Source organism: Triticum urartu, chromosome 5, assembly GCF_003073215.2.
Source record: "Triticum urartu cultivar G1812 chromosome 5, Tu2.1, whole genome shotgun sequence".
NCBI lineage: Eukaryota > Viridiplantae > Streptophyta > Magnoliopsida > Poales > Poaceae > Triticum > Triticum urartu.
Window position 1 is genome coordinate 622,725,198 of NC_053026.1, and position 11,865 is coordinate 622,737,062.

Below are 11,865 nucleotides of genomic sequence, written 5' to 3' on the forward strand. Positions count from 1 at the left end.
CGAGCGTCGTCGAAGAAGCTGGCCGGTGAAGAGCCTCGCACCTCCCCTGGACCAGGTAGCAGGCCCCTAGGTGTCCGGCAAACGTCGCGATATCCGGCGAGCGAGGTCGTCGCGCTTGGGTGCTGCGGGCTGGGGGGGGGGGGGGGGGGGGGGGGGGGGGGGGGGGGGGGGGGGGGGGGGAGCGCGGGGCGAGGGGGTGGCGACGACGACATGAGGGTGTTGCGGCGGTGGTGGCGGCGACATTGGAAGGTGGCGTGCTGCGGGGGAGGTATGTGGGTGCGGATGCCTAGCCTGGGCACCGGAACTGGGCGGCAACAACGAGTAGGGCGACCGGGTGTGCTGACTATCGATGGAAGGAAGATGAAATGGCCAATGTGCCACGGAGTGGCGGACCAGGGGAGGACAAGAGCGGGCATCGCACGCGTCAATTTCTTGTCCGCGCGAACGCAAACGCCACCCAAATTTGGGCCGAAAATGGGTCGCGTGGCAAACGAAAAGCGGACGCACGTCCGTTTGTGTCGCCGCGTTGGGCCAACGTTTGTTTCCATTTCGACCCAAACAGACACGTGCGAACAGTTTTGGGTCGGCTCGTTGGAGTTTGGAGTTGCTCTTAATTCCATTTTCTATACTTGTAAAGAAAATCATTTCCTATATTACTAAAAAAAGAACCATTTGCTTTGGTCTAAAAGAGAAAAAAAAGGAACCATTTGGTGGCTCCAGGAGGGTAGAGCACGCACGGCCGATGAGCTGTTTTTTCTTTCCTGAAGTAGTAAATTTCGCTTTTCGAGACACCACTGTACGGACCGATGGATTGTTAAATGCGGCCGTGGTACCGGTGATGTTCGCTCGCGTGCGCGCCAGGTAAGCCATCCACCAGCGGCATACACAATTGCCAGGAAAAAGGCCGTATGGAAACGGTCGTCTTCCGCATCGACCGGCGGTGACCGACCAGGTCGGGTCTGGTCATGCCGCGGGAGACCTCAAGAGCGTTGACGGTCCGGTCCGGCCTCCCGTGTAATGTACTGTATAGTGTTGTGGTGTGAACAAAAAATATATGACGGGGTCTCCTCCGTGACTGTTCAAATGCACCATACAGCTTTTGGTTTACCTATAAATGATAAATGCCACACGTGTGGCACGAAGTAACACCGCCCTGACGTTTTTACGACTCAAATTACCATCCAAAAAAAGAAGGATGACGACACAATGACACCGCGGCGACATGGTGGATCGGTCGCCGGATGCGCGCCGGTCGTTTTCGCCTGGCTTCGACCGACCCAGCGGGGGTGGAAACGTGCGTGCGCTTCCCCGGCGCCGGGGACCGGAAGGAGCAAGAGAACACGAGGGAAACCGAGTGACGCGAGGACCAGCGCGAATGGGACAGGTGTATCGTCTGCCTAAAACACAAGGAAGGAAACACGCTCACACGAAAGCATGCACACATCTATATCTATATATATACCAACATAACAAAACCAAAAGGGCAGATTCAATTAATCTCGGCTATCAAATCATGTCAATCCAACGATCTAGACTGCTTCAATGTCGAGCGCTCAACACGTCCTAAGAAGCAGAACGTGCCATCACCTATAGCCCTTTCCTCTGTCGGGGACTTTCACGAAATGAAAACGGGAGTCCAGGAGCGAGAGAGGAAAATCCAAAGTGCAAATAACATAATATGAAAAAAGAAAAAAGTTCTATTGAGTTGTTGAAAAAAAAGGCACTTTAGAAGCGAAAGTAGGCTATTCTCGGCCCCATGCGAATCCGTAAATCAGAGAGCATGCCTTTAGCATGCAGTTAAGTTCATACCAAATGTAGTGTTAAACATATAATAACACGTAAATAATATCCTACTTAATATCTGTATGCACTTAATATATTTTCAAATTAACATGCATTGCACGTACACATTGACTAATGCATAAAAAGAAAAGAATTTGCGGGAAAAGGAAAAGGAAAGAAAAAGAAAAGGAAAGAAGTTGCGAATCCTTCCAAAAGAAATGAGAAACCAATAATGATCGTCCAAAGCCTGGCACGGCCAGCCGTCTGGCACTGTAAAGACTAAAGAGAGAGAGGGAGAGAGCCGCCAATGAGTGATGTGAACGAGGTCTCGCGAAACCGGACGAAAATCCATCCGCACGAGCGCACACGCACAGCGATAAAGCCAGCGCAGCAGCAAAGCCGGAGCAGAGCCATCAAACCACGCCGCGACTCCTCCCCCTCCCCTGCTCCTCCCGGCGACTCGCGGGGTGCTGCTGCTGACGGCTCATGGGCTGCTGCCGCTCGTCGCTGCGGGCGGTGACGCACCCCCACCCGGAGAAGCCGCCGGGGACGGGCGCGGGGGCGGCGCCGATGGCCAGGCGGCCGTCCTTCTCGGCGAGCGCGCACCGGGCCGCGCCGCCTCCGCCGGCGGCGGCGGCGGCGGCCTCGTCCTCCGAGGCGGGGTTCGCCGAGTTCTCGCTGGCGGAGCTGCGCGCGGCCACGGGCGGGTTCGCGCCGGAGAACATCGTGTCCGAGAGCGGCGACAAGGCGCCCAACTTCGTCTACAGGGGCCGCCTGCAGCAGGGGCAGGGGCAGGGCCCCCGCCGCGCGATCGCCGTCAAGAAGTTCGGCAAGATGGCCTGGCCCGACCCCAAGCAGTTCGCGGTACGTTCCAACAACCCCGCCGCCGGAGGCCCTCCCTCTGTTTCCATTCCTCTGTCTGCCTCCGTCTGCCGCGGGACTGGAATTCGCGAGCTAAAAACAACGGCTTTGCTCCGGGTTTGGTTTTGGCGTGCAGGAGGAGGCCAGGGGGGTGGGCAGGCTGCGCCACCGCCGGCTCGCCAACCTCATCGGCTACTGCTGCGACGGGGACGAGCGCCTGCTCGTCGCCGAGTTCATGCCCAACGACACCCTCGCCAAGCACGTCTTCCACTGTAAGTTTGCTTGCCCCCCCGTACCAACACCGCCGATCGATCCTTCTTCAGCCAGCCATTGCTTGGAGCATTTACTTCAAGAACTCGGTTTCTGATTTTCTGGTGGTCTGCAGATTTTGTTTTGTCCATTTCCATAAATACATGCTGCGAAATTCCTGGCAGTTGTAGTTCCTCATTAGTCTGCTCCGAGCAACTGCATTTGGTGTACCGAACGAATCATTTGGACAACTCTTTGTTACTCTATATGCCATTCCTTTTCTTTTGTTGCTGGCATGTCCAACAGATCGATTGGGGCCAATTAAGGCACAAGTTCCCCAAACGCGTGACATAATTTATTACTACTTGTCTGCTTATGCATATTGTATTGGATCCAGCGCAGTTTAATGTGGAACTGCCTTGTCACAGTAAATTCACTGTAGTTATGACCAATGCAGGTAGTAGTACCTATCTATTTATGTGCTTATGGAGGTTCTTCTTATGGAGGTTCTTCAGTGACACTGAAATTAGGCTGCTGACACTAGCTAGACCATGAAGTAGGAGCATTAGCCATATGCTGTGTTTCCTGTGATGCGTTTTAGCTGATGAACATCTTGACCAGACGTCCATAGCGGATGGATGTAGTTTTGATTTGATTGGCAATAATTTCCATCAGTACTGCACTATCTAGAACCCCTACAAAAAATGCATCTGATTGCTTCTTTTCATGATCTTCATTGCATTCAGCATATACGCAAAATTTACAAAGCTGCATTTCGTGATATTGAAATTAGTCTGCTGATACTACATAGACCATGAGTACTAGTATTAGCCATATGCTGTGTTTTCTATGTTTTGCTTTAGCTGATGGACATCTTGACCAGAGGCGGATGGAGTTTTGACTTGACTGACAATAATTGCCATCAGCACTGCACTATCTAGGACCCCTACAAAAATGCATCTGATTGCCTCTTTTCGTGATCTTCATTGCTTTCATCATGTACGCAAAATTTACAAAACTGCGTTTCAGTTCACTTTCATGATGTTGCTTTCGCTCTTCTGCAGGGGAAAACCAGACTATTGAATGGGCTATGCGTCTAAGAGTCGCGTACCACATAGCTGAGGCGCTGGACTACTGCAGCAACGAGGGTAGACCTTTATATCATGACCTAAATGCATATAGGGTCCTTTTTGATGAGGTAAGCAACCAAATACTCTGTATTACTCGTTTTATCCAACCATTATATGGAGAAAAGCCAATTGTTGTCTCATATGGCCAAGGATGGAATAATGTTTTTATCTCTAAAAATGCCTCTCTTGGAAGTGCTTGTTGTGCATCTCTGGGAACTGGAAAGTGCATTTAGTGATTCCATTTAGCTTGTACGACCAATACCGATATGCTCTTTCTGGTACTTGTTTGGATGTTTGCCAGGTGGAGATAGAGGGGTCTGTTTCTATTTTACCTGTGTCTGAAAGAAAGCAAAGCACACACCAAACGTGGAAATTCAACTCTTACATTATAAATGTTCACGAAAATGGTAATTCAACCCTAAGAATGATCTCTCTTTCTTAGTCAAGTTGTATAATGTTTCGTTGATTCATACTTCAGTTGGAGAAATTGTTATTTGATGTCTGAATCTGTATTCGTAAGGTTCTTGCAACACTGGGTTTGAACTGGTGTGGTAGTTGTTGGTTTCTTTCCTTAACGAAAATGGAACCTGGGGGTGACCCCTGATTATCGAAAAAAGAACTGTTACTTTGATTAGGGTCACATGAAAGGCTAAAGCACTTGCACTTCTGGATGATGTTGATTTCATTCAACAGTCGTATGCACAATTCTTACCTGTTATCCTCTGTGAGCAAAATTACTGATATGGTTATCTGCAGAATGGTGATCCTCGCCTTTCATGCTTTGGTTTGATGAAAAACAGCAGAGATGGGAAAAGTTATAGCACAAACCTTGCATACACACCTCCAGAATATTTGAGAACTGGTACATTCTTACCCTCGTATACCTGAGTATTTTCTAGGCTATCATGTATTGAATACACTTTAATGTTTTCTTTACTTGCTTTGTGACAGCTGTTTCTTGATTTAATTCCTTAGTCAGGAAATTTGGTAGAAATAATAAAGGTGTTAACCTGTAGAAACAGAATCTGGCTTCAACACGAATGGAATGATACCACCATTTTTGAGACTTGAACTGGGACAAATTAGAATAGAATTAGAAATACTTTCTGTCCCTCCAGACCAATGGTTTATCTTGTTGAATTACTACATTCTTTCATAAGCAGCTGGTATGAGTTGTCAGTGAACAAATATAAAGTTCCTATTAAGACTACTTACAAACGTGTGGAGGCGACTAAACCTAAGTTCAGATAATACAGTTTCACATAGCTAATATAATATGGTATCTTTCTAAAGGAAGGATAGATTATTTTATTCTGTTATTCTGTGCATGGTATTCTTTTGTTTTCTCTGGAAGAGTCACACTGGAAACTGTCACATTCAGCTTTGGCACCAAACTAACATCTTTCATTGTGACTGCTTGCTTTCTCAGGAAGAGTCACTCCAGAAAGTGTCATATTCAGCTTTGGCACCGTACTACTGGACCTTCTAAGTGGAAAACGCATACCTCCTTCCCATGTATGTTTTCTTGCTATTAATTGTGCTTCCTTGCTACACTTTATCCTACAGAACCATTTTTGAAAATACCTTGGCACACCGGTAGTCGACCCTACCATGTATTTTTCCCTTAGTACAATTACCTGTTGCACTGAAGGATGAATAATGCAGATGTATTGGGTTGGTTTTAAGCCTGACGTTCTTGCTTGTTGTTCGGCCTTTAGATTATGTGTAACCATCTGAAGATTTTGGTAATGAGATCGGGAACCTTGTGTCCTTCAGAAAACAAACACGTAGCTGGTATTCTGTGATTGTAATAGTAGTGTCATAGAAACTGTTACAGCAAATGCAAGCGCTGAAATTTGCTGTCGGAGAATACATATTCTGCCTCCGGGTGTAACTTCGTAGCTTAATTATTCGGTAGCAGTACTTCATACCAATGGAAATCATGCTTTCTAATTTATAGTTATGTTTGCTTCACTCAGGCTCTTGACATGATGCGAGGCGACAATATCCAAATGTTGATGGATTCACATTTGGAAGGAAACTACTCAACAGAAGAGGCAACCGCTTTGGTAGATCTTGCCTCCCAGTGTTTGCAGTATGAAGCTAGGGACCGCCCCAATACAAAAAAGCTGGTTACCATACTTGAGCCCTTGCAAACAAAATTAGAGGTAACCATTGTGTTTTCATCCTTCTATATCTCAAATGTGTAATTCTACGTACTTTTCTGTTCATCCTTGATGGTTCAAACAAAATTTGTATTTTCCCCTGAACTGTAATTATATCACAATAACCTATTTTGTCCCTTTCTCATGGCTGACATTTTCATTTTCAAACCAAAACAGGTACCGTCCTACGAGATGCTTGGCATACCAAAGCATGAGGAAGAAGTACCTCCACCTCCTGCCCCACAACCACCACAACACCCTCTTTCTCCCATGGCTGAGGCCTGTTCTAGGATGGACCTGACAGCTATCCAGCAGATCCTTGTATCGACACATTACAGAGACGACGAAGGCAGTAATGAGGTAAGGATCAGAACATTTCTGCAGTGCGGGTTGTCACCGGAGGAACTGATCACTTTATCCGCCTCCTATTACAGCTATCATTCCAGGAATGGACGCAGCAGATGAGGGACATGTTGGACGCCAGGAAACGTGGGGATCTAGCTTTTCGTGACAAAGATTTCAAGACAGCCATAGAATGCTATACACAGGTGGGCACATGGATAATTATATCAGGAGCCTTTAAAAATAAATTGTACAAATTATATGTTAGAATCAAGCTGACCCTTTACTTCATTTGAGGTTGCAGTTTGTTGATGTGGGCACAATGGTATCGCCGACGGTGTATGCCCGAAGGAGCTTGTGTCACCTCATGTGTGACCAGCCCGACGCTGCCCTCCGGGACGCGATGCAAGCGCAATGCGTGTACCCCGAATGGCCAACTGCATTCTATATGCAAGCCGTCGCGCTTTCGAAGCTAGATATGCAGAGCGACGCCAAGGACATGTTGAGTGAGGCTTCGCAGCTAGAAGAGAAGAAGCAAAAGAACTCGAGATGATGTCGAGAGCGTGGTCCTTGTAAAGATGTGTCGGTTCGGTCTCTTTTGCGGCTCAAATGTTTACGTCGATTGAGGCGTGCTATTCCGTCCTTTGGAAAAGAAAAAAACTGTGAGATATTCGAGGTTGAGTTAGGGAGAAACTGCAGGGAAGAAGTGCCGCCGTAGAGTCGTGTGGTTGTAACTATTTGGTTTGGCATTTCTGTGATGCATTATTTTTTGGGTCTATATATATATATATATATATATATATATATATGACATTTTTAAAAGCTATAATCAGGCATAATGCTTAAGCTAATGCCGTAGCTTCCATGAAAACCATGTTTTTTTTTCATTATCCAGAAATGAGTGTTTCCACTCGATTTTCATAAGTAAATTGTAAGATTGGAGTGTCTGTACTGTACAATCTTTCTTGACAGTGGGCTTGATTGGTTCTCACTTTTTCGCACTGAACTTAATCGGCCTTTTCTTCACAGTGAACTCGTGAAGGGACACCATAGGAGAAAAATGCACTGCTGCATAGACCAGTACTCCCTCCGTCCGAAAATGCTTGTCATCAAAATGGATAAAAAGAGTGAAAGGGCTCCATTAGCACAGTGAAACAAATAAGTGCCGGCCGGAGAGGGAGCATCAGGGCCCCGTACCAATCAGTGCACTCTCGGCCGCGTGTCGACGAGTTCACGGGTCTTGAGGGTCCACCCAGCCCATCTGCAAACTATGCAAAGAGAATGGTAGTACACCTCTGCTATAAAGACATGAGCATGAAGTGATGTGCGCAAACTCTGGGAGGTCAGTTATCTTTGCGGGCTTATTAGAATCTCCGGCTCCTCCCAAGACTGGGCTTCTGATCAGCATTTCGGTCGGTTCTGTGTTGTTCTTGATCCTTCTCATCGCCTTGATTTGGTTCCTTGTACGGCGGCAGCAGCGAAAGCGGGAGAAGATCCGTCAGCAAGGGCTGGACGAGGGCAACTTGGTCGACGACGATCGGGCCATGGAAGACGACTTCGAGAAGGGGACTGGTCCCAAGCGATTCCGCTACAACGACTTTATTTTAGAGGAAAAGGGCATCCGATCCAAGCCCCGGCTCCATTGTATTGCAATGAAACCCAAACGAGTAGCGACAGTCAGCACAAATTTAAGCTCTCTCCCGACTGTATCTGAGAAGGTAAAGCCAGGTTTATCGAGCAAGCCATCTTCATCTTCCCTTTTTCTGCATTTGTCATCGCCGCTCCTTTTTGCTCAAGCCACCAATCTAACAAAGCCACCGAATCTAGCTCGGTTGAATAGGTAGATATGCTAGACAATCCTCTCCAAAGCTCCATCGAAACAACACAAGCCTGTCATAGAAAAATTCTACTACCTACAATCAATCTTGACCGAGTGGTGGCCGCGCTGATGCTGCCATCGATGACGTAGAAGTGCCACCGCTGCTGCCGCTCGTTACAGACGAAGACGTAAAGCTTCGCGTGGCAACCGGCGGCATGTAATATGCGACCGGCATCAGCGCAGGGAGACTCGGGAGCGGCGCCTCTGACCGCAACACGTTGACGGCCTGCCTGATCGGCGGTCTCATTTTGAAGTCGAGCTGAGAGCACCAGAGCCCAACGATCATCACCCGCTTCATCTCCTGCGCATCAAACTCTCCACCCAATCGCTCGTCGGCGGCGTCCAGGATCCTCCCCTTGCCATACAGATCCCAGACCCACTGAGCTAGGTGGACGGCGTCCTCCTCCCGCTGAGTTACCACCACAGGCCGCCTGCCGCAAGCAGTCTCGAGGAGGACGACGCCGAAGCTATAGACGTCTGACTCGGGATTGGTCTTGCCGGTGGTCATGCACTCCGGGTCCATGTACCCCATCGTGCCTGCGAAATCTGTTGTCAGTGATCTTCGGCCGTGCTGGACGAGCTTGGCGAGCCCGAAGTCGCCGAGCTTGGCCTTGAACGACGCGTCTAGCATGATGTTGCTTGGCTTGATGTCCCGGTGCAGGACGCATTGGTCCCAGTCCTCGTGTAGGTAGAGAAGCGCCGAGCCTAGTCCGAGCAGAATCTCGTGCCTGAGGATAGAAGAAATGTCACGTTGGTTATGAGCTTAAGGGCGAACCAATGGGTGTGATAAAAAAAATTCATGCTCATGCTTCTTCTCACATGAAAAGCGTACCTTACGGACCATGGGAGCACGACGTTATTGGCGCCGTAGAGATGCCGGTCGAGGCTGCCATTGGGCATCAACTCGTAGACGAGGAGCAGATTGCCGCCTTCGTGGCACCAGCCGATGAGCTGCACGAGGTTCTTGTGCCGGAGCCGGCTTATGACCCTCACCTCAGAGGCGTACTCCTTCCTCCCCTGCTTTGAGCCCTTGGAGACCCTCTTGATGGCAACTTGAAGGTTCAGTTCATTTAGAAACCCTCTGTACACTGAACCGAAGCCTCCTTGTCCGAGCTTGTTATCATCACAGAAGTTGCCGGTGGCGACGACCAAGTCTCTGTAGCGAAACCGCTTGGGCCCGGCCCCTTTCTCGAAGTCGTCTTCCATGGCCTGGTCAACGTCGAAGAAGTTGCCCTCTTCCGATCCATGCTCCATTGCCTCCTCACGGATTTCAGCTTGCTTTCGCCGCCGTGTCCGTCGCCGCCATAAAAGGAAGCAGATCAAGGAGCCGATAATGATCAAGAGGGAGACTGAACTAGAGACGCCGATCAGAACACTCCTTGATGCAGGCGGAGGCGAAGGTTCTGTGAAAAATAATAACCGGAGAATGACATTGGACTAGCATCTCGATGCAACATGTAAAGAACTAGTAAAAGAGACGGCTACTGACCTCCTGGGGTTCCTGGAGGAGGAGGAGGAGGGTGCAGAGACGACGATGGTGGTTGAGCTAGCTCGTCGTTCTGACAGAAGGTGTTGTTACCATAGCCCACTCGGAGGATGTCGCAGTACTTCTTGTAGTAGTTGTTGACCCTGTCCTGGGCCGCCTGGGAGGTTCTGTTGCACTCCGTCCCGCCGTTGAGGATGTAGGTGGTCATGCCGTACCCGGGGAGCAGCCCGGCGTCGCGGTCTTGGGCGGAGGGCGTCCAGCCGCCGGTCATCACGGCGTGGCACGACGGACTCGGCGCCGCCGCCGTCATCCAGAACCAGATGGCCGTCTTGAAGGCGACGACGGGGTCCGTGGACACCAGGTCCGGGTTGCGCAGCAGGTCCAGCCCCAGCGCCCTCCCTGCCAGCCGGTAGTTGTCCTCGCTGCGATTGTGAACTGTGCTTTAGCACTATGATATGAAACCGCACGGAATTATAGTTCATCTTGTATGCAAAAACAGGGTAAAAATCCAGTGCCAAGCAAAAGAAAACAGAGTGATGATTGATGAACATGTCTCACGTACGTAGTCAGTTGTATGGGGCCTCGGCCGTAGTAGGGCGCGCTGGCCCGGTTCACCGCCTTCACGTAGCAGTAACCAGTGGTTACGAAGGAGGTCTGCCCGAAGAAGGCGGCGAGCTCCCGCCGGCGGGTCTTGTCATCGCCGGTGGTGCCAAAGCCGGGGAACACGCTCGCGTTCGCCGCCGCCAGGAACGCGTCGTAGGTGTAGAAGGCGCCTCCCTCGCACCCGCTCACGTTGCGGGCGCTCAGCATGGAGTCGAACGCCTCCCGCGTGACGGTCGGCTGCACGCCGCCGGCCATGCCGAGCAGGAGCAGGGCGGCGCCGGCGAGAGGCAGCAGCCCAAACAGCCTCATCCGCAAAGGTGTGCAATCTGAGGGAGGATGGAGTGTGATGTGAAAGCGCTGTTCCGGACCCTGTGGAAAATATGGGACATGGATTCCCTTTATTGTTGCGTGCTAGTACGACATTTATTTCTTCTTCATTATTGTCTGCGACGGAGCAACAGTCGTATTTAATCTCCGCATGCATGGGCCTGGTCAAAACGCGGCGCACTGATTGGTGCATAGAGCAATGTTTGTTTTTTCCTCTCTATGCTAAATTTTTTAGAAATTGTTTGTTTTTCCTCTCTCTGTTGCGTTTTCTGTGTGGAAATGCAGAGCCCGGCCGCCTAGGAATCCTGTGGGGCTGGTAGTATTCGGTCCAACTTTCGTACAAGTCACTGTCTTATAGCTAGAAAAAATGAAGAAAATAGTTTGGAATCTGCGGCTTTCAAACCATACAGGCGTACGGATATGACGGAACAGTCAGAGCATCAAATCTGACCGTCGAGCATCAAATCCGGGCAGGGAGAATGGTCTCGCCACGTCTCCACGTACGGGTTCTCCAGCAACAGATGTTGTAAAAGAAAGGCCAGCACGGGCAACCTTGTCCATCGACCGTTCGTCCCGGAGCAGTTCAAGTTTGAACTTTGAAGCAGCACGCGTGTATCCTATCGACATGGTGAGCTGCTTGATCCATTAGTTTCTGACAGTGCCTGATACTGATTTCTGTTAGAGCATCTATAAACCAGAGACCATGCCCTTGTATGAAACAGAGACACAGAGACAGAGAGTGATTGACTCCGGATTCGTTCGGCCATCATAATCCTCAATGATCACGTCAAAACCTCAAAAAATCCAAGGTCCACTGTGCGCAACTTTTTTCCAATCCGGGCCCTAGGCTAGGCAGAACATATGGAAGATGAAAAGATTCTCGCCCGCTTCTCTGTACTTTGGTGTCTGGGCTAAACCCAAAGAAAATTGCATGGTTTCAAACATGCATGCGATTTGTGAAGTTGTAACTTTGTGAAGAATAGCCATATCAGGAGCTGGGTCGTGCACTTGGGCTGCTGGCGTTCTCCCTCGTCCGCGGCC

At 49.6% G+C, this 11,865-nt stretch overlaps 2 protein-coding genes across 2 annotated transcripts; one reads left to right on the forward strand and one right to left on the reverse strand.

Annotated features, from left to right (window-relative positions):
- The first annotated feature begins 2,110 nt into the window (after nucleotides 1–2,110).
- On the forward strand, nucleotides 2,111–7,278 carry LOC125511351 (serine/threonine-protein kinase BSK1-2-like). The gene is made up of 9 exons (XM_048676697.1): nucleotides 2,111–2,646; nucleotides 2,780–2,915; nucleotides 3,957–4,090; nucleotides 4,779–4,884; nucleotides 5,452–5,537; nucleotides 6,002–6,190; nucleotides 6,365–6,547; nucleotides 6,622–6,735; nucleotides 6,834–7,278. The coding sequence occupies exons 1-9, from the start codon at nucleotides 2,269–2,271 to the stop codon at nucleotides 7,080–7,082; spliced, it is 1,575 nt and encodes a 524-aa protein (XP_048532654.1). The 5' UTR covers nucleotides 2,111–2,268; the 3' UTR covers nucleotides 7,083–7,278.
- Nucleotides 7,279–7,284: 6 nt separating this feature from the next.
- LOC125511350 (L-type lectin-domain containing receptor kinase IX.1-like) lies at nucleotides 7,285–10,911 on the reverse strand. Its single transcript, XM_048676696.1, has 4 exons — nucleotides 10,457–10,911; nucleotides 9,898–10,316; nucleotides 9,241–9,811; nucleotides 7,285–9,136 (listed from the first exon to the last, which is right to left on the reverse strand). The coding sequence occupies exons 1-4, from the start codon at nucleotides 10,804–10,806 to the stop codon at nucleotides 8,449–8,451; spliced, it is 2,028 nt and encodes a 675-aa protein (XP_048532653.1). The 5' UTR covers nucleotides 10,807–10,911; the 3' UTR covers nucleotides 7,285–8,448.
- Nucleotides 10,912–11,865: the final 954 nt, after the last annotated feature.

Bases quoted from the DNA above. Each gene is read 5' to 3' on its own strand.
- LOC125511351 (XM_048676697.1), top strand. From the start codon at position 2,269: ATGGGCTGCTGCCGCTCGTCGCTGCGGGCGGTGACGCACCCCCACCCG. The intron at 4,885-5,451 runs GTACATTCTTAC...TTGCTTTCTCAG, and splicing joins TCCAGAATATTTGAGAACTG to GAAGAGTCACTCCAGAAAGT. The intron at 6,191-6,364 runs GTAACCATTGTG...AAACCAAAACAG, and splicing joins CCTTGCAAACAAAATTAGAG to GTACCGTCCTACGAGATGCT.
- LOC125511350 (XM_048676696.1), bottom strand. From the start codon at position 10,806: ATGAGGCTGTTTGGGCTGCTGCCTCTCGCCGGCGCCGCCCTGCTCCTG. The intron at 9,812-9,897 runs GTCAGTAGCCGT...TATTTTTCACAG, and splicing joins TCCTCCAGGAACCCCAGGAG to AACCTTCGCCTCCGCCTGCA. The intron at 9,137-9,240 runs GTACGCTTTTCA...TTCTATCCTCAG, and splicing joins GTGCTCCCATGGTCCGTAAG to GCACGAGATTCTGCTCGGAC.